Source organism: Lethenteron reissneri, unplaced genomic scaffold (assembly GCF_015708825.2).
Source record: "Lethenteron reissneri isolate LAM-NWPU_2019-01 unplaced genomic scaffold, ASM1570882v1 scaffold_88, whole genome shotgun sequence".
Taxonomy (NCBI): Eukaryota; Metazoa; Chordata; class Hyperoartia; order Petromyzontiformes; family Petromyzontidae; genus Lethenteron; species Lethenteron reissneri.
The window spans coordinates 5,207-27,160 of NW_026892417.1; the positions used below are offsets into that span (position 1 = coordinate 5,207).

Genomic DNA, 21,954 nt, shown 5'->3' on the forward strand with positions numbered 1-21,954 from the left:
ACAATTTGCTAAACCTTGGCCACGAAATCTGGACTTGTCTTCATATAACAATGCATAGATTCCTGTTTGTAGGATTGCGTTGTACTTTATGAATCCCTAATCTCTGCCATTACATACTATGAAACAAGAAAGGTAAAAAAGAAAAAACAGCAATGTATTACAATACACTATTAGACATTATTGTATCAAATAAAACAAAGTCCATCCCATGTGCTAGTGAACTTTTAAAAATATTTTAGGGAGGAAATGGCAGGAAAATAGTTTTCAAATTTAGATATTTTTCTGGGGGGGGGGACCCCAGACCCGTGGAAGATTTGGTCCCCCCCAATGTTGACTCCATGGCTACGGCCTTGCATTGACGTGCTAGTTTCTCTACCCCCCCCCCCCCTCTCTATTTAAGGCCTCAACACAGAGGCGTTGTTTCTCTGTGTGCCTATGTGTGTCTCTCTCTGTGTCATCTCTCTCTGTGTGTCTATGTGTGTCTCTCTCTCTGTGTGTCTATGTGTGTGTGTCTCTCTCTGTGTGTCTCTGTGTCATCTCTCTCTGTGTGTCTATATGTGTCTCTTTCTGTGTCATCTCTCTCTGCTTATGTGTCTGTCTATGTGTCTCCATGTCTCTCTCTCAAATTGAGCAATCTTTGGAAGAACGTTATCAACCAGGTAGGGTGTTGACTGTTATGTTAGCTGACTCTAAGTTTAATAGGTTTGTTTCCTCTTTCATTTGTACCTGATGATGATTGCTTGTGTTGCAGTTGAAACGTCGTATGCTATTATATAATGTATTTATTTATTCTACGTGACTTTACCGAAAGAACCAAAGAGTATCTTGCTTAAGTTTTAATTTCCCTTCACCTGGCTCGCTACTTTGTAACTTGTTTTGTTTTAAATATTCACACGTTTTTTTTCATTTTTTACCAGGCCACGCCCGCTTGAGCTGCTGTACCGCTCTTGTTTTCAAAAGCGACCTGCCCACAACAACAATAACAACAAGGTGAGGCTCGTCAACAGAGTGGCGGTGTTCACTCTAGACACGTGGCGGTGTTCACTCTAGACACGTGGCGGTGTTCACTCTAGACACGTGGCGGTGTTCACTCTCGACACGTGGCGGTGTTCACTCTAGACGCGTGGCGGTGTTCGCTTTGGACGCGTGGTGGTGTTCGCTCTAGACGCGTGGCAGTGTTCACTCTAGACGCGTGGCGGTGTTCACTCTAGACGCGTGGCGGTGTTTACTCTAGACGCGTGGCGGTGTTCACTCTGGACGCGTGGCGGCGTTCACTCTAGACACGTGGTGGTGTTCACTCTGGACGCGTGGCGGTGTTCACTCTGGACGCGTGGCGGTGTTCACTCTCTGCATGTGGAGTGGGGACAACCGGGGGACACGGAGGGAAATCGACGCGACCACGGGGGGAGAGAGAGAGAGGCACGCAAACTCCAAATATACAGCAGGCGTCAAGGCTGGGATCGAACCCACGACTTCCTGTATGCCAGGAGAGGTAGTTAACATCTCACCACGGAGAGAGAGAGACACGCAGCCTCGGCTGTGTTGATTGATCCTCAATGAATTACTTGGAGTGAGGAAGCATTAATACTGAGCAGGTGAAGGTGGCCAGGCGTGGGTCTGGACACACCACCACCTGTGAACCATGCCAGTGCGTGACAGTGGTGGAGCCAGTGGGGGTGGGGTGGCACGTGCCCCCCCAACGATCCGATATAAATCCCTAATTTTGATAGGATCATTGGGGTTTATTAGTAACTAGCTTCACTACCCGGCTTCGCCCGGGACTTGGATTCTTGTCTTGGATTAATTTAATATTCCCTCATAATTCAATGAAAAACCCTGAAAAAATTGATGCTTGCAAGAAGGAAGCCGAAACACTTCAATTTACCTAAATCGGATGTTTTCACTCAAGGAAATTCAACCTGAACCCACTGCTACGTCAGGTCGATTTTTGCCACTCGGGAAGGGAATGACGTGGCGTTCGCTTAGACATTCCAGACAGCATAAGCTGTGAAAATTTCATGACGCCAGAGCTCACAGCGTTGGAGAGTTTTTGCTGCTTCACACAAACAAACAGGTGTAAGTTCTGTTTTATATTTAAGATGGCAGTTGTACCCGTTCTTCACACGGATTTGTATTGAAACTCCGAGAAGCCATTGACTTCATCGGCCAGGAGCGAAGCGCCACCTAAAATCTCCCGGCACGCTGTGAACAGCTGTAGAAGTACGGCGCGCGAAGAGCCATGTGGTAGGGGGGTAAGCATTGCAGAGCGCTTAGCTCAGGTGTGATGCGGGTTGATGCCACATACTTCATGGTCATTCCCCCCCCCCCCCCAAAAATACAAAAGTCTATTTTTATTTCCTGAAGGCATCAACACGTTCAGCGAGTGCGATGACGATCACACGCGTCGAATGAAAAGCAAGGGACAAGTCCTTTCTTACTAACAACTCCTTTCTCACTAACAACTCCTTACTAACAACTCCTGTAATTTTTCATTGCTGGAGGGGTTTCCCCCCCCTACCTGAAAATCCTGGCTCCACCTCTGAGTGTGTGACAGTGTCAAGTTTGTATTTGCAGTAAAGTCTATTAACTCTCATTCTTAGGTTTTTTCGGTAAAGTCATGTAGGTAAAAACATTAAAAAGTAAAATGAAATAAAAAATCACGACGTTTCGGAGGCAACACAAGCTTCCGTCTTCAGGTGGTACCGTCACAGCCACGACAGCTGTATCAAGTAAATGAGAGATTGCAGTAGCTACCACTCCGTTTATATAATGGTTAGAGAAGGTGGTGGGGCAAGGGCCGCATACTTTTTATTAATATGGTAAGGTGAGGCTTAAGACTAAGAGTGGAGAGGTGCGGTTTGTGACTACCTGTGACAGGGAGACCGCCACTAAACATGGTAAAACTGTAATAGTTGTCTGTCAAATAAGATTGGCAAATAAGTGTAGTTAAATCTTTTTTGCATGGTTAATCACATCTTTCCAATGATTACTCAGTTTGTAACCGTCATCACGGTTGAAATTATGTCTGTGTTTGTATATTTGTATGGCTTCGTGTACAAACCTTTGATGATAGCCAGGAGGTTTGCAAAGAACCTTGGTCTCGGAAAATACAATTTCATGAGAGCCCACCGAGTTGTAGCAATGATCGGCAAAGGCTGAAGAATAAGTTCTGCTGTTGTATGTGTTGGATTATGAAATTTTGATAAAAATAATAAAAATTAATAATTTTCCGAAAAATGCGCAAATCACATTAATTATGTTAATGTGTGTATTAATATGCACAAATTATGATAATGAGTAATTATATGCATATATTATGATAATGTGAGTAATTATATGCATAAATTATGATAATCGCGGAGATAATCGTAGTAATTTATGCGGATGCTTGCGATTCTGTTAATGTGTGCAGTTATGATAATTAGGCTCAGCTTCGTTTATCCAGTGTTATCTCAATCAGGATAACACGATTATCATCGATTAAACGTTTACCGATTATCCTAGTGTGTGTTATGATATTTTAGGTCTCCATTTTCATATCTCATCACAGGATACAGTTATCAAGAATAAGATGGTTTTGCATGGACTTGGAAGGAACACTCGATATGCTTCTGTGGTAACAATTTTATTCTAACAAGCATGTGACATTCTATCATGCAGGTCAAACATGCGTCGATAATTCATGGGTAAGATTATGCACTTAACGAAAAATGGATGACTAAACACTTCTAACATTTGCGAGACTATGTATTTAACTAAATGGAATAACCAAACTCTTATGCATTTGCGATATGCATTAGACTAATATGAATAACTAAAACTCTTATGCAATTACGAGACTATGCATTTGACGAAAATGAATGAATAAACACGTATGCATTTGCGAGACTATGCATTTAACTAAATTGAATAACCAAACTCTTATGCATTTGCGATATTATGCATTCGACTAATATGGATAACTAAAATTCTTATGCAATTACGAGATTAAGCATTTGACTAAAATGAATGAATGAACACGTATGCATTTGCGAGACTATGCATTTACTAAATTGAATAACTCAAAACTCTTATGCATTTGCGATATTGTGCATTTAACGAACTGAATGACTAAAAACCCTCCTAACAATCGTAACCTCTACCTTCCCACCAGGCATCTCATTAGTTCGTTTTTGTATCGATCACAATCGGCGACTGGCCGAATTTGAAAACAAGCATGACACACTTCATTTTGCGGTAATCAAAAGCACTTATTGTATCCCAGAGGCGAAAGTATATGTCAATAGATTCATCGGCAAGTATAAAATACTTTTAACGGAATGTTTGATATAATGGTGGGTGAGGGCGTGGGTGTGGGAGAGCGAATCTGGCTCTGTTTTAATTAATGCTTCGGCGAGACTCTATGACAAAGGAAACTGGTTTGACAAGATTTTCTCTCTCTGTGTACGGTCGATTCGTAATGAGGATTTCGGGAGGTTGAGTTTGCCTCGACGAGTCTATTGATCGCCTATGTGATGAGCGGAACAAGGGAAAGGCACGGAAACAACCTCACTCTTATAACCGACGGACTCTTAATCACTCGATGGGCCACGATTCCTCATGGCCAGCTGATGGTTCATGTAGTTGATAATCAGTCTTCCGATAATTGTGTAGGGTTGATATGATGGTAAGGACGAAATAGATAGTCTCAAAGGGAGGTGGGCGTCGACGCGAGCGCGTGTGAGCCTACGTGAGGGAAGTTGTGGGTACGAACGACTTTCGGAGAAGGGCCCTCTTTGTCGCGGCTGCGGTGATCGGCTGCTTCAGACTCCTGCCTCGGCTGAGCCCGTACGAAGATTGACGGCGTGGCTGCGCTCGTTTGCGTGGTCAGGCGAGCACGTGTGTGGTGGCGGCAAGGGAGCTGGCTCGTTCACTCGTGTGCGGCAGGCGCGCACCTCGGCGATGCACGTCAAGGCGACGCACGTCGCCACCCCACGAGCCTCGTCCTTCTGGATGACAGGAGCTTCTTCGTTGGCGGCGGCGAGGAGAGATGGCTGTCGCCCTGGAGATCTCTGGTGGGGCCTTAGCCCGGAGACGAGATGAGATGTAGGCCGGAGCTCGTGAAGATCTGTGGTGGAGCCGAAGCCCAGGCGACGAGATGGGGCTCAGAGCCCTGGCGATCTCCTTTGTATGGATTTTCCTTCGGTTTATATCTGGAAATTCCACTCAGTTTCCCGAGTTGTTCAAAGTCTGTCATAAAACATTCCTGTGGGTGTGAACCATCTGCGTCTGTGTGTGTGTCGTGTGCGTGTCCGTCCGTGTGTTTATTAGCTTTGAAGACACAGCTGTGTGTCGTTCTGGAAGAAAAGGGGGGGGGGGGTGGGGGCCTCGTGACGGCGCCACCGAAGTTATCCATTAGCCAGACCGATGATTCGCGTCGAGTTATATATAAAAAAAACATTCGAATCCATGTTTTGTTACTGAATAATATTTGTCACGAAAACCTACGCGTTAAGCGAGCTTAATTATTCCCTCCCTTGCTCGGGGATCATATCTTTTGTCTCGCACAGCTTAAGTTGTTTTGGTTTGGAAGTTGAAATGCGACTTATTTGCTGCTTGGTTCCATTATGCCCAAGTTATGCCGAAACCGTGTTCACGATGTTTCATCGTGACCCGATCTCTCATGGAAATGTTATTTCCTCGCGTGTGCAATTTTTGCTGTCCGTGTTGTGGGGAGACAAAGACGGTTGTTTCCACGGTGGAAGCACCCGGCGCATGCGCTTATTTATTTATCTTCGAAGACGTGTTAATTTCCTTTGAGCCATTGCCCCAACCTTTATGGGTGTCATTTCCTGGCTTTGTGCCTGCGTGTGGAGATCCTCTCGGAAAGACAAAGACGGCCGTGTTGCTCGCTTCCCATGGGTGTTGCGTTTGGTTAATTTTGAGAGCCTTCTCCGCCCTTGATTCCTCTTCTACTTTAATTCCGTACTTATTATTTGACTTCTTGTGATTATTTAATCTGATATCCCGGCTAGGGATCTTTGTTTTGGAGCGAAATAGATGCCATAATTATTCTTCGATGCTTCGGCCCGGCCGTGTAGAAATTCTTTAAAGGTAAATAATGTCAGTATTTAATTAACAATGATGAGTCGCGATTCTGGTGCAGACTGTAGTCTGATTTCCAATTGGAGTGAGGATGGATACTGTTTGCTTAATCTTCATGGCTAAGTTGGTAACTTTGTGTATCTAACATGGTTCAAAGACCCGTATGTGCTTTTTGTCGTCAATGCTGTTTCTTTGTTAAGAATATAATTATCTCTTCCTCCGTGGTGCCTGGTTTTGTAAGGCTTTTTACGAAAGGGTGTCATTCTAACCCCCCGCCTGCCATTCCCCCCTCCCTTGTTCCTCTTGTGTGAAATTCGGGGAGTTTTTATGACCTTGATTGCCCTCTTTCATGCCCTCTTTCCTTTGAAATGAGGTATGCGCACATCTGTGGAAGTGTGGGGGCAGTGTTCGTTCCACGTTGCCCAGTGTCTATTAAAAAAAACGATATATATGTTGGCAGAATAATTCTTTAAAAAAAAGAATATTAAAAAAATAAAAAGGGGGTACATACACAACACTGCCGTGTTTCACAAGTCAGATCTGAAACACGGCAGAACTGATTCTTCAGCCGTTGCCGATCATTGCTACAACTCGGTGGGCTCTCATGAAATTGTATTTTCCGAGACCAAGGTTCTCTGCAAACCTCCTGGCTACCATCAAAGGTTTGTACACGAAGCCATACAAATATACAAACACAGACATAATTTCAACCGTGATGACGGTTACAAACTGAGTAATCATTGGAAAGATGTGATTAACCATGCAAAAAAGATTTAACTACACTTATTTGCCAATCTTATTTGACAGACAACTATTACAGTTTTACCATGTTTAGTGGCGGTCTCCCTGTCACAGGTAGTCACAAACCGCACCTCTCCACTCTTAGTCTTAAGCCTCACCTTACCATATTAATAAAAAGTATGCGGCCCTTGCCCCACCACCTTCTCTAACCATTATATAAACGGAGTGGTAGCTACTGCAATCTCTCATTTACTTGATACAGCTGTCGTGGCTGTGACGGTACCACCTGAAGACGGAAGCTTGTGTTGCCTCCGAAACGTCGTGATTTTTTATTTTATTTTACTTTTTAATGTTTTTACCTACGTGACTTTACCGAAAAAACTTAAGAATATGAATCCTTGCAGTCGCGAAAGCTTCGAATCTAGAATCTATTAACTCTATTGAGCACATAGGTTATATCAAAACAGTATTCTTAGGTTTTTTCGGTTAAGTCACGTAAGTAAAACATCAAAATAAAAATAAAATAAAAATAAAAATCACGACGATTTTTTATTTTTATTTTATTTTTATTTTGATGTTTTACTTACGTGACTTAACCGAAAAAACCTAAGAATATGAATCTTTGCAGTCACGAAAGCTTCAAATCTAGAATCAAAACAGTAGTTTATTTTAGTTTTCCTCTGGAACTCTTTGTAAGAATGGAGTCAGGAAGTGATCACAGCACACACGTGCAGCAGCTGAAGTCGGAACTGCTCATCCCAGCAATCAAGGACATCTGTGCCTGGCTTCACACCTCTAAATTGCGATTGAACATTAATTTATGCATTTGTGCATAACACAAATAGTATTATTTTCAACATCCTTTGCTTTGTCAGCTAAATTTAGCTTTCATAAACATTTATTTTGAAGCCAAACAGCTGAAATTGTGTGCTCTGAGTTTTGGGTTAACGTTCATTTTGAAGATACGAGGGCTTCCAGGCACGTTTATGACCATTTGGCCTCTCATTGTGTGCCATAACAGCCCGTGTGATGAATTTGGGACACTTTTTTTTTACTATATCATAAATATATGAACAACTATAGACGTGTAAGTCACGTGTGACTGTGTATATGCATTCCTCTGTGCCTCGATACTGACGTGTAGATGGTGTGGATATTCTTCTTTTTCTGTCTGCAGCTGTCGCTGCCTCTGCAGAAGTGGTCTGATGGAGCAAAGGCACTCGGCGCAGCTCGGTGCAAAAAGGCAACAATGCGACCGGTGTGCATACAGCACGGATTGTCCTGCACAGTTGACACTGCACCAGAGAACTCACACAGGAGAGAAACCCTTCAAGTGCAGTGTGTGTGGGAAGGCGTTTGCACAGTCATCTAATATTGTAGCACACCAGAGAACACACACGGGAGAGAAACCCTTCAAATGCAGTGTGTGTGGGAAGGCGTTTGCACAGTCATCTGCTCTTGTAGTACACCAGAGAACACACACGGGAGAGAAACCCTTCAAGTGCAGTGTGTGCGGGAAGGCCTTTGCACAGTCATCACATGTTCAAAGACACAAGAGATCACACAAGCATCAGAAAATCCACAAGGAGTGGAGTCTGAAATCAGCTTGTGAAAGTCAAAGTGCCTCAATGAGCCCATCCCTCATCAAACAAGAACCGGAAGAAAATCCCAGCTTGGACACTTTTGAAGGTAACGAGGTGAAATGTGAAGAGGTGAAGGTGAAATGTGAAGAGGTGAAGGTGAAATGTGAAGAGGTGAAGGTAAAATGTGAAGATGGAGATTCAACTCCCAAATGGGACCTTCACATCGATGGAGGCAACGTGAAGCAGGAGGAGAATTCTGACTGTGAGGCAGAGCGAGGCAACTCCCAGCAGTTTGTGGAAGTGGAGGTGTGGGTGGACTTCCTCCGAGACAATACAAAGTCAAATGGAGACCCGGGAGATGCGTAAGCCTTAGACCAGTGGTTCTTAACCTGGGTTCGATCGAACCCCAGGGGTTCGGTGAGTCAGTCACAGGGGTTCGGCGGAGGTTAAGACACACACCTGACTCGTATGATTGTGCACCAGTAAAACATGTACCTATGTTTTGAATTTGAAAAAATAATTGTATTTTTCCAATTAAAAAGGGTTCTGTGAATGCGCATATGAAACTGGTGGGGTTCAGTACCTCCAACAAGGTTAAGAACCACTGCCTTAGACGATGCCGCTCCAATAGATGCACCTTTGTCACAGGCCTCTAATGACAAGAATGTGAAGTTGAACACTCAGTTCCTAGGTTCAACCTGCAGGGTAAGAGCGGCCAGTCTTTGTGGACCTGTGTGTTGGGTAGATCTCTAACCAGGAGCGAATGCCAATAAGCTCCCAAGCATTCTCTATGTTCTCATATGCATTTATATTGTGCTTGCTTAATTGCCTCGACAATTCGTAGTTTTGTATCGTTTCTCGTCTCAAACACTCTAAGAGCATCCCCAAGTGGCAGCTGCCCCTGTGTGGCACAAGGTGGTGGCCCTGCATGTGGACAAGAGCCTGTCAGTAGGGGGTGATGGTTGATGTGGCATCTCAGTTGTGGAGTTTGTAGGTAATGTTTGGAATTTGCTAAACTTTTTACCCAGATGCCAGCATGCAATGGCCGACTCGTTTTGAATGGTGCATTAGTATGTACATACACTGTGAAGCAGACGGTGCGTATTTTTTAATTAGCTTCTTGTTAATGCGATGTAACCTAATGCAGTATATTTCAGTGCAGTAATTCAATTTTGTTCATATGCCTGTCAATAATTTAGAATGAATACTTGTCTGATTGTGTGCGTACATGTAACCTTTTGTCTATAAGGGTCAAACATTGAATAAGTCATGTTAGGACACAGTGTGTGTTTTGCAAGTAACCTGGTCAGATAACTCAGGTGAGACTCATTGTTCTTGTGATACAGGTCAATGGGTACTTTTGTGTTTTCAGGAAACATCTCCCTCTGGAGCAACTCATTGTCTTTGAAATAGGGAGCACACTCGGATCATTCATCTGTTACAAGGCATACCACTCAAAAGTTACACGTAGAGGAGATACAGTCTCAACAACACGAATTATAATTTTGTATTACGTGTTGACGTAGATTTTGTCGAATTAGGACGAGAAATGGTCCTTGCCGATTAACGTCTGGATGTTCACAACCATGGGGTTGAAGCAAGCCTGACCGCCTGCGGTGCCCCTCAACCATTTACGGCCTTGGGCCAGGAAAGTCACGAAGAAAATTGAACACGAACGACGCATTCACGCAAGCACCCGATGCTCCCTTTTGAAGTTTTAACATGAAACAACTTTGAATTGTATATTGTTTTGCATTAGATAATTGTATTTCTTCATTAAAAGCTGATATCATTTTCCATCTGGAAGACTTCATTGAAAACGACATTTCGTGTGAATTTTCTCTAGTCGTTAAGTAGATGGCCTTGCCGGGGTTCGGTTCTATGCGGACTTTCACCTGGTTGGGATCTTGGGGTGGAGATAAGGTGACAGAGTTGGCCGTGCCAGAAGACCGCCGTCTGCATATTGATTCCAACGCGATCGAACGTCTGTCCCTGCTCCTCCGTCGTTCATGCAGGGGGCGCGTAGGTTTGCAGCGCCCCCTGCATGAAAAATAAGGAAAGTGCAGCGTTCATCACGGATGAGGTGCGCTTATATAAGAGTACTCGCGGAAAGTACCTGGTGTGAAATTTCCCACCTTTTATCGTAATATATAGGATACTAAGGCTAAGCACACCCGAGGATTGCACTTTTGTTGAAAAATGAAGTGGCAAATATTTGTCCATTATTGGCCAAAAACGGCATAGGTTAGTATGCCGATATTCTATATTGGGACGTGCACATTTCATCATAAAATGTTCCACTTTTAATCTAATACATAGCATACTAAGGGTAAATATAATTGATGAATTAACTTTTTGTTGAAAAAGAAAGCTATGAAAATTTGGCTTATTTTGGTTAAAACGTAAGTAAGTATCCCCGATTTTATTTTTGGTTAAAACGTAAGTAAGTATCCCCGATTTTATTTTTGGGGCGTGAAAATTTAATCGTGAAATTTCCCACTTTTAAAGTAATATAGAGCATACTAATGCTTAACAAAATGGAGGAATTCACTTTTTCTTGAAAAATCTAGCTATGAAAATGTAGCCAATTTTGACCAAGAACGGCATAGGTAAAGTATGCCGATTTGATCTTTTTACTTCAAATTTCATGGTGAAATTTCCCACTTTTAATGTAATATATAGGCTACTCAGGCTCAACACAACCGAGGAATGCACTTTTTATTAAAAAATACAGCTGTAAAAATTCGTTCAATTTTAGCCAAAAACGGCAGAGGTTTAGTATGTCTATTTTCTGTTTGGGACGTGAACATTTTATCGTGAAATTTTCCAATTATAATCTAATACATAGCATACTAAGGCTAAATACAATGGAGCAATGCACCTTTGTCGACAAATAAGACTGTGAAAGTTTGGCCAATTTTATTTTTTTACTTTAAAATTTCATGGTGAAATTTACCACTTTTTTTACGTAATATATAGAATACTAAGGCTAAGCACACCCGAGGATTGCACTTTTGTTGAAAAATGAAGCTGTAAAAAATTGGCCATTATTGACCAAAAACGGCATTTTAATCTAATACATGGCATACTAAGGATAAATACAATAGAGGAATTAACTTTCGTCCAAAAATAAAGCTGTCAAAAGTTTGGCTTATTGAGCCTAAAAACGGCACAGTATGCCGATTAACTTTTTTATATTCGAAAATTTAATACATGAAATTCCACACTTTTTAACGTAATATATGGGCTACTCAGGCTATAAACACAACCAAGGAATGCACTTTTCGTTGCAAAAAAAGCTTTAAAAAATTGGATCAATTTTGCCAAAAAACGGCCTAGGTTCGTATGGCGATTTTCTTTTTATGGACGTGAAAATGTCATCGTGACATGTCGCCAGCGGTGTGCTGGAGAGCCAAGCCGCGACATCCACAAAGTGCTGCTCACAGCGAGTAGCAGACCCGGTGGAGGTCGTCACGGCACACACAGAGGGGGGGGTGGGTGGCCAGCACCACGCCCGGCCGCCTTTGTCTCCCCAGTGCTGGCGATGTTGACACACCGCACCGGGGACTCGTTTGAGGCTGAGTCGACGTAGGGGAGGCTCAGGACCGGCTCAGAAAGTGTCTCTGGCGGCGTTGGCCACGAGCGGGAATGGAACTCGGCTGGTCGGTGCGGAGCGCAGCGCTCACCACGTCACTGCCGCTCGCCTTCTGTCAACAAACTTGAACTCTGACCCCGCCCTCTGACGTCACAGCGCCGCGTGATCTCATCGGCGTCAAACGCAATGGGGAAGTGTGCCTCGCTAGTGACGTCATGTCACCTACCCCGACCACCGCGCTCTTGAGCGTGACGTCACCTCCGCTAGGCCGCTGCCGATGTCTGTCCCAGTGCCAATCCTTATTTGGGCAAAGCCACGCCCGGTGACTGGCGGCTCATTAACATAATTTATTCGTGAAAGGCGTCGCGAGTTGAGAGCCGCTCATTGTGGGAGGGGAGTGTCATCGTACCCCGCGAGTGACGTCATGTCACCTGCTGCCTGCGTGACGTCACGAGGGACCAGGAAGTTGCCACTCGGCCCGTGCACTGACATCCGAGGTGAGAAATTCTCATTACGGTGGTGGTTGTTGTTGTGGTGGTTGTTGTTGTTGTTTACCGAGGTAGAGCCTCGCTCTCTCTCTCGTAGGGATGTCAATTGAGTAGCAGCGAGCATGGAAGCGATGTCCAGATTTAAACTTTACAACGCGGGGCCTAGTGCCTCCTGCCCTCGCCTGGTCGCGTTCGCTTCAATTCTCTCGCTTAAGTTGAATTTGTCTTCACCCGGCTCGCCACTTTGTACCTTTGTTTTACTTTAAACATTAACACAGTTTTTATTTTTACCAGGCCACGCCCGCTTGAGCTGCTGTACCGCTCTTGTTTTCAGAAGCGACCTGCCCACAACAACAATAACAACAAGGTGAGGCTCGTCAACAGCGTGGCGGTGTTCACTCTAGACACGTGGTGGTGTTCACTCTAGACACGTGGCGGTGTTCACTCTAGACACGTGGCGGTGTTCACTCTAGACACGTGGCGGTGTTCACTCTAGACGCGTGGTGGTGTTCACTCTAGACGCGTGGCGGTGTTCACTCTAGACACGTGGCTGTGTTCACTCTAGACGTGTGGTGGTGTTCACTCTAGACGCGTGGTGGTGTTCACTCTAGACGTGTGGTGGTGTTCACTCTAGACACGTGGCTGTGTTCACTCTAGACACGTGGTGGTGTTCACTCTAGACACGTGGCTGTGTTCACTCTAGACGCGTGGTGGTGTTCACTCTAGACACGTGGCGGTGTTCACTCTAGACACGTGGCGGTGTTCACTCTAGACACGTGGCTGTGTTCACTCTAGACGCGTGGTGGTGTTCACTCTAGACGTGTGGTGGTGTTCACTCTAGACACGTGGCTGTGTTCACTCTAGACGCGTGGTGGTGTTCACTCTAGACGTGTGGCGGTGTTCACTCTAGACACGTGGCTGTGTTCACTCTAGACACGTGGTGGTGTTCACTCTAGACGCGTGGCGGTGTTCACTCTAGACGCGTGGTGGTGTTCACTCTAGACGCGTGGCGGTGTTCACTCTAGACACGTGGTGGTGTTCACTCTAGACACGTGGCGGTGTTCACTCTAGACGCGTGGTGGTGTTCACTCTAGACGCGTGGTGGTGTTCACTCTAGACGTGTGGTGGTGTTCACTCTAGACGCGTGGTGGTGTTCACTCTAGACGCGTGGCGGTGTTCACTCTAGACGCGTGGCGGTGTTCACTCTAGACGCGTGGTGGTGTTCACTCTAGACGCGTGGTGGTGTTCACTCTAGACACGTGGTGGTGTTCACTCTAGACACGTGGTGGTGTTCACTCTAGACGCGTGGTGGTGTTCACTCTAGACGCGTGGTGGTGTTCACTCTAGACACGTGGTGGTGTTCACTCTAGACGCGTGGTGGTGTTCACTCTAGACACGTAGCTGTGTTCACTCTAGACACGTGGCTGTGTTCACTCTAGACGCGTGGTGGTGTTCACTCTAGACACGTGGTGGTGTTCACTCTAGACGTTTGGCGGTGTTCACTCTAGACACGTGGTGGTGTTCACTCTAGACGCGTGGTGGTGTTCACTCTAGACACGTGGTGGTGTTCACTCTAGACACGTGGCTGTGTTCACTCTAGACACGTGGCGGTGTTCACTCTAGACACGTGGCTGTGTTCACTCTAGACACGTGGTGGTGTTCACTCTAGACGCGTGGTGGTGTTCACTCTAGACGCGTGGCGGTGTTCACTCTAGACACGTGGTGGTGTTCACTCTAGACGCGTGGTGGTGTTCACTCTAGACGCGTGGTGGTGTTCACTCTAGACACGTGGTGGTGTTCACTCTAGACGCGTGGTGGTGTTCACTCTAGACACGTGGTGGTGTTCACTCTAGACACGTGGCGGTGTTCACTCTAGACACGTGGCTGTGTTCACTCTAGACGCGTGGCGGTGTTCACTCTAGACGCGTGGCTGTGTTCACTCTAGACGCGTGGTGGTGTTCACTCTAGACACGTGGTGGTGTTCACTCTAGACACGTGGTGGTGTTCACTCTAGACACGTGGCGGTGTTCACTCTAGACACGTGGCTGTGTTCACTCTAGACACGTGGTGGTGTTCACTCTAGACGCGTGGCTGTGTTCACTCTAGACGCGTGGTGGTGTTCACTCTAGACACGTGGTGGTGTTCACTCTAGACACGTGGCGGTGTTCACTCTAGACACGTGGCTGTGTTCACTCTAGACGCGTGGTGGTGTTCACTCTAGACGCGTGGTGTTGTTCACTCTAGACGCGTGGCGGTGTTCACTCTAGACGCGTGGCGGTGTTCACTCTAGACACGTGGCTGTGTTCACTCTAGACGCGTGGTGGTGTTCACTCTAGACGTGTGGTGGTGTTCACTCTAGACGTGTGGTGGTGTTTACTCTAGACGCGTGGCGGTGTTCACTCTAGACGCGTGGTGGTGTTCACTCTAGACGCGTGGTGGTGTTCACTCTAGACGCGTGGCGGTGTTCACTCTAGACGCGTGGCGGTGTTCACTCTAGACACGTGGCGGTGTTCACTCTAGACGCGTGGCGGTGTTCACTCTAGACGCGTGGTGGTGTTCACTCTAGACGCGTGGTGGTGTTCACTCTAGACGTGTGGTGGTGTTCACTCTAGACGCGTGGTGGTGTTCACTCTAGACGCGTGGCGGTGTTCACTCTAGACGCGTGGCGGTGTTCACTCTAGACGCGTGGCGGTGTTCACTCTAGACGCGTGGCGGTGTTCACTCTAGATGCGTGGCGGTGTTCACTCTAGACGCGTGGCTGTGTTCACTCTAGACGCGTGGTGGTGTTCACTCTAGATGCGTGGCGGTGTTCACTCTAGACGCGTGGCGGTGTTCACTCTAGACGCGTGGCGGTGTTCACTCTAGACGCGTGGCTGTGTTCACTCTAGACGCGTGGTGGTGTTCACTCTAGACGCGTGGCGGTGTTCACTCTAGACGCGTGGCGGTGTTCACTCTAGACGCGTGGTGGTGTTCACTCTAGACGCGTGGCTGTGTTCACTCTAGACGCGTGGCTGTGTTCACTCTAGATACGTGGCGGTGTTCGCTCTAGACGCGTGGCGGTGTTCACTCTAGACACGTGGTGGTGTTCACTCTAGACGCGTGGTGGTGTTCACTCTAGACACGTGGTGGTGTTCACTCTAGACACGTGGTGGTGTTCACTCTAGACGCGTGGTGGTGTTCACTCTAGACACGTGGTGGTGTTCACTCTAGACGCGTGGTGGTGTTCACTCTAGACGCGTGGCTGTGTTCACTCTAGACGCGTGGCTGTGTTCACTCTAGATACGTGGCGGTGTTCGCTCTAGACGCGTGGCGGTGTTCACTCTAGACACGTGGTGGTGTTCACTCTAGACGCGTGGTGGTGTTCACTCTAGACACGTGGTGGTGTTCACTCTAGACACGTGGTGGTGTTCACTCTAGACGCGTGGCGGTGTTCACTCTAGACACGTGGTGGTGTTCACTCTAGACGCGTGGTGGTGTTCACTCTAGACACGTGGTGGTGTTCACTCTAGACACGTGGTGGTGTTCACTCTAGACACGTGGTGGTGTTCACTCTAGACGCGTGGTGGTGTTCACTCTAGACACGTGGCGGTGTTCACTCTAGACGTGTGGCGGTGTTCACTCTAGACGCGTGGCGGTGTTCACTCTAGACGCGTGGCGGTATTCACTCTAGACGCGTGGTGGTGTTCACTCTAGACGCGTGGCGGTGTTCACTCTAGACACGTGGCGGTATTCACTCTAGACGCGTGGCGGTATTCACTCTAGACACGTGGCGGTGTTCACTCTAGACGCGTGGCGGTGTTCACTGTAGACGCGTGGCGGTGTTTACTATAGACGCGTGGCGGTGTTCACTCACTAGAGAGAGAGGCACACAGCCTCGGCTGTGTTGATTGATCCTCAATGAATTACTTGGTGAAGTGAGGAAGCATTAATACTGAGCAGGTGAAGGTGGCCAGGCATGGGTCTGGACACCACCACCTGTGAACCATGCCAGTGAAAACCCCTGAATTGTATTCTTGTAAGAAAGAAAAAAGCTGAAATAAATACATTTAACTAAATCGGATGTTTTTCACTGAAGGAAATTCAACCTTAACCCACTTCTACGTAATGTAGATTTCGGCAACTCGGGAAGGGAATGACGTGGCAACCTGAAAATAGTGGTGTTCACTTCGATCTTCCAGACAGCAAAAGCTGTGAAAATGTCATGACGCCAGAGCTCAGCGTTGGAGAGTTTTTGCTGCTTCACACAAACAAGCAGGTGTAAGTTCTGCTTTATATTTAAGATGGCAGTTGTACCCGTTCTTCACACGGATTTGTATTGAAACTCCGAGAAGCCATCGACTTCATCGGCCTAGAGGGAAGCACCAACCTGCACACTGTTAACAGCTGTAGAAGTACGGCGCGCGAAGAGCCATGTGGTAGGGGGGTAAGCATTGCAGAGCACTTAACTCAGGTGTGATGCGGGTTGACGCCACATACTCCATGGTCATTTCTCGCCCCCCCCTCCCAAAACACAAAAGTCTATTTTTATAGTTATGACTTTGTGTACAGTATGGAACCTACCCACATGCTAAATTTCAAGCGTGTTGCATGTTGGGAAGTATGCTAAACATTTCGATCAGACACACATATCCACACATTTTACTTTTATATATAGACTAGTTTTACTAGCCGGCTTCGCCCGGGACTTGGATACTTGTTTTGGATTAAACACGGCCTACGCGGAGTGTTTGGGGGGGGGGGGTGACGTCAGCATGCACACTGCGTAACGCTGCCGCATGCGGGTGTGACATCACAGATGTGATCACAGATGTGATGTCACTGCTCACTTGCGTGCAAAATGAATGCATTATTGCGCCCCGCCCCCTTCCCAAAATACAAAAGTCTATTTTTATACTTTTCCCATTGTGTACAGTGTGGAAGTTACCCACATGCCAAATTTCAAGTTTGTTGCATGTCGGGAAGTATGCTAAACATTTCGAACAGACATATTCACAAATTTCCCTTTATTATACGTAGATAAATCGGCATTTTGCGACCCCCACCACCACCGTGTGGCAAAGTATTACGTGCCAGGGACTCTCTGAGAGGACAACAGTCCGTAACGACAAAGCAATTGCAAGCGACTCGCAGAATTGTGCGCAGTTGCGTCTACAGTACACGGCTTCCCTGAAGGCATCAACACCTTCAGCGAGCGCGATGCCGAGGTTCTTACTTACTAACAACTCCTTACTGACTAACAACTCCTTACTCTCTAACAACTATCATTTTTCATTGCTGGAGATGTTACCCCCCCTCCCCACCTGAAAATCCTGACTCTGCCTCTGTGCGACAGTATGAAGTTTGTATTTGCAGTAAAGTCTATTAACTCTATTGAGCACGGAGGTTATATCAAAACAGTAGTTTATTTTTGTTTTCCTCTGGAACTCTTTGTAAGAATGGAGTCAGGAAGTGATCACAGCACATGTGCAGCAGCTGAAGTCGGAACTGTTCATCCCAGCAATCAAGGACATCTGAGCCTGGCTTCACACCTCTAAGTTGTGATAGAACATTCATTTATGCATTTGTGCATAATACAAATAGTATTATTTTCAACACCCTTTGCTTTGTCAGCTAAATTTTGCTTTCATAAACATTTATTTTGAAGCCAGACAGCCGAAATTGTGTGCTCAGAGTTTTGGGTTAACGTTCATTTTGAAGATACAAGGGCTTCCAGGCATTTTATGACCATTCGCCCTCTCATTGTGTGCCATAACAGCCCTTGTGATGAATTTGGGACACTTTTTCACTATATCATGAATATATGAATAAGTATAGACGTGTAAGTCATGTGTGACTTTATATATAGGCATTCCTCTGTGCATTGATACTGACGTGTAGATGGTGTGGATATTATATTTTTCTGTCTGCAGCTGTCGCTTCCTCTGCAGAATTTGTCTGATGGAGCAAAGGCAGTCGGCGCAGCTCGGTACGACAAGGCAACAATGCGACTGGTGTGCATACAGCACGGATCATATTGAACATTTGACACAGCACCAGAGAACTCACACAGCAGAGAAACCCATCAAGTGCAGTGTGTGTGGGAAGGCGTTTGCAGGGTCATCTACTCTTAATATACACCAGAGAACACACACGGGAGAGAAACCCTTCAAGTGCAGTGTGTGTGGGAAAACGTTTGCACAGTCATCTACTCTTGTAGCACACCAGAGAACACACACGGGAGAGAAACCCTTCAAGTGCAGTGTGTGTGGGAAGGCGTTTGCACGTTCATCTACTCTTAAAAAACACCAGCAAACACACACGGGAGAGAAACCCTTCAAGTGCAGTGTGTGTGGGAAGGCGTTTGCACGTTCATCTGCTCTTAAAAAACACCAGAGAACACACACGGGAGAGAAACCCTTCAGGTGCAGTGTGTGTGGGAAGGCATTTGCAGGGTCATCTACTCTTCATGTACACCAGAGAACACACACGGGAGAGAAACCCTTCAAGTGCAGTGTGTGTGGGAAGGCGTTTTCAGATTCATCTACTCTTGTAAAACACCAGAGAACACACACGGGAGAGAAACCCTACAAGTGCAGTGTGTGTGGGAAGGCGTTTTCAGATTCATCTACTCTTGTAGCACACCAGAGAATACACACGGGAGAGAAACCCTTCAAGTGCACTGTGTGTGGGAAGGCGTTTGCACATTCATCTGCTCTTATAACACACCAGAAAACACACACGGGAGAGAAACCCTTCAAGTGCAGTGTGTGTGGGAAGGCGTTTGCACATTCATCTGCTCTTGTAGTACACCAGAGAACACACACGGGAGAGAAACCCTTCAAGTGCAATGTGTGTGGGAAGGCGTTTGCACATTCATCTACTCTTGTAGAACACCAGAGAACACACATGCATCAGAAGATCCACAAGGAGTGGAGTCTAAAATCAGCTTGTGAAAGTCAAAGTGTTGCAATGAGCCCATCCCTCATGAAACAAGAACTGGAAGAAAATCCCAGCATGGACACTTTTAACGGTAACGAGGTGAAATATGAAGAGGTGAAGGTGAAATGTGAAGAAGTGATGGTGAAGAGTGAAGAAGTGAAGGTAAAATGTGAAGATGAAGATTCAACTCCCAAATCGGACCTTCACATCGATGGAGGCAACGTGAAGCAGGAGGAGAATTCTGACTGTGAGGCAGAGCGAGGCAACTCCCAGCAGTTTGTGGAAGTGGAGGTGTGGGTGGACTTCCTCCGAGACAATACAAAGTCAAATGGAGACCCGGTAGATGCGTAAGCTTGAGACGATGTCGCTCCAATAGACGCACCTTTGTCACAGGCCTTTAATGACAAGAATTAGAAGTTGAACACTCAATTGCTAGGTTCAACCTGCAGGGTAAGAGCGGCCAGTCTTTGTGGACCTGTGTGTTGGGTAGATCTCTAACCAGGAGCGGGAGCCAATAAGCTCCCAAGCATTCACAATGTTATCAATTGCATTTATATTGTGCTTGCTTAATCATCTCAGCAACTCGGAGTTTTGTATCGTATCTCGTCTCAAACACTCGAAGAGCATCCCAAGTGGCAGCTGCCCCTGTGTGGCACAAGGTGGTGGCCCTGCACCGGCCTGCATGTGGACAAGAGCCTGTCAGTAGGGGGCGATGGTTGATGTGGCATCTCAGTTGTGGAGTTTGTAGGTAATGTTTAGAATTTATAAATGTTGACCCAGACGCCAGCATGCAATGGCCTACTCGTTTTGAATGACACAATAGTATGTTGTACATACACTATTAAGCAGACAGTGTTTTTTGTTTATCTTGTTAATACGATGTAACCTGATGCAGCATATTTCAGTGCAGTAATTTAACTTCGTAAAAATGATTGTCAATAATTTAGAATGAACACTTGTCCGATTGTGTGCGTACATGTAACATTTTGTCTACAAGGGTCAAACATTGATTAAGTCATGTTAGGACAAAGTGTGTGTTTTTGGAGTAACCTGTACAGATCACTCAGGTGAGATTCATTGTTCTTGTGATACAGGTCAAAGGGTATTTTTGTGTTTTCAGGAAGCATCTCCCTCTGGAACAACTCATTGTCTTTGAAATAGGGAGCACACTCGGATCATTCATCAGTTACAAGGCAAACCACTTAAAAGTTAAACGTAGAGGAGTTACATTCTCTACAACACGAATTATAATTTTGCATTACGTGTTGACGTAGATTTTGTCTAACTCGGACTAGAAATGCTCCTTGCTGATTAACGTCTGGATGTCCGTAACTATCGGTTGAAACAAGCCCGGCTGCTGTTGAGACGCTGTGCACCAATAAGGGTCCACAGGTGGCTTGTACTGAATCATTGACGCACTCCCAGACGGCTGTGCTAGTTATAGTTTGTGTAAAACATTCATTTGTTTCGTGGAGAGATCGATAAATGAAAGATGTCGTGTCTGCTGATCTGCTTCATAGCAAGGAGGTAATTCTAAGAGCACATTTGAAATGCATTTTTGGTACAGATTTGTATTCGGTTACAAGGCAGAGCACATCTAGTAGATACATTCTCCACGACACTCATAATTTTGCTTGATGTCTTATATGTTGGCGAACTTGGACAAGAAATGGTCCTTGCCGATTAACGTCTGGATGTTCACAACCATGGGGTGAAGCAAGCCTGACTGCCTGCGATGCCCCTCGCAACGATTTACGGCCTTGGGCCAGGAAAGTCACGAAAAAATTGCATACGAACGATCCATCCACGCAAGCACCCGATGCTCCGTTTTGAAGTTTTAAAATGAAACAACTTTGAATTGTATTGTTTTGAATTGTGTTTATTCAATAAAAGCTTATCATTTTACATCTGGAAGACTTCGTTGAAAACGACATTTCATTTGAATTTTCTCCAGTTAACTAGATGGCCTTACCGGGGTTCGGTTCGATGCGGACTTTCACCTGGTTGGGATCGCGGGGTGGAGATGAGGCGACACAGAGCTGGCCGTGCGAGAAGACCGCCGTCTACAGTTCGATTCCAACGCGATCGAACGTCTGTCCCTGTGCCTCCGTCGTTCATATGCAGGGTGCGTGTAGGTTTGCAGCACCCCCTGCATGAAAACGATGGAAAGTGCAGCGTTCATCACAGATAGATGAAGTGCGCTTATATAAGAGTACTCGCGGGAAGTACCCGGCGTTGCCCGAGCGAAAAAGACACACACATGGACTTAGACCCACAAACATCGACCCACACACACAAACACATCGACACACACAGACATTCGCTTTAGATACACACATGTAGTTACACACAAATCGACGTACACACCTACAGCGACTCGAACACACACACATCGACTTACACACACACATGGACTCGCATACAAATGTTGAGGTGCAAATGACGACGCGGAGACAGGTCTTCAGTTAAGGGCTTGCGCCAGTTATTTATTAAGCGTTTCTGGTAATTTCCCCAGGGGTAGGGGTCCTTCACACGAACCTTCACT

At 46.0% G+C, this 21,954-nt stretch overlaps 1 protein-coding gene across 2 annotated transcripts; it reads left to right on the plus strand.

The window, feature by feature from the left end:
• Positions 1–921: 921 nt before the first annotated feature.
• On the plus strand, positions 922–21,323 carry LOC133340207 (zinc finger protein OZF-like). 2 transcript variants are annotated; one of them, XM_061548234.1, is made up of 5 exons: positions 922–990; positions 4,927–5,054; positions 8,003–8,418; positions 16,898–16,941; positions 18,522–21,323. In XM_061548234.1, the coding sequence occupies exons 2-5, from the start codon at positions 4,942–4,944 to the stop codon at positions 19,758–19,760; spliced, it is 1,812 nt and encodes a 603-aa protein (XP_061404218.1). In that variant the 5' UTR covers positions 922–990; positions 4,927–4,941; the 3' UTR covers positions 19,761–21,323. The 2 variants fall into 2 exon arrangements, with proteins under 2 accessions (XP_061404218.1, XP_061404217.1); XM_061548233.1 differs by lacking the exons at positions 922–990; positions 4,927–5,054; positions 8,003–8,418; positions 16,898–16,941 and adding exons at positions 12,411–12,500; positions 12,786–12,858 and having other exon boundaries at positions 18,401–21,323.
• Positions 21,324–21,954: the final 631 nt, after the last annotated feature.

Excerpts from the sequence above, each read along its gene's own strand:
- LOC133340207 (XM_061548234.1), top strand. The coding sequence starts at position 4,942 with ATGCACGTCAAGGCGACGCACGTCGCCACCCCACGAGCCTCGTCCTTC. Across the intron at positions 5,055-8,002 it reads TGTCGCCCTGGAGATCTCTG|CTGTCGCTGCCTCTGCAGAA; the intron begins GTGGGGCCTTAG and ends TTCTGTCTGCAG. Across the intron at positions 16,942-18,521 it reads TTGCAGAGCACTTAACTCAG|CACCAGAGAACTCACACAGC; the intron begins GTGTGATGCGGG and ends CATTTGACACAG.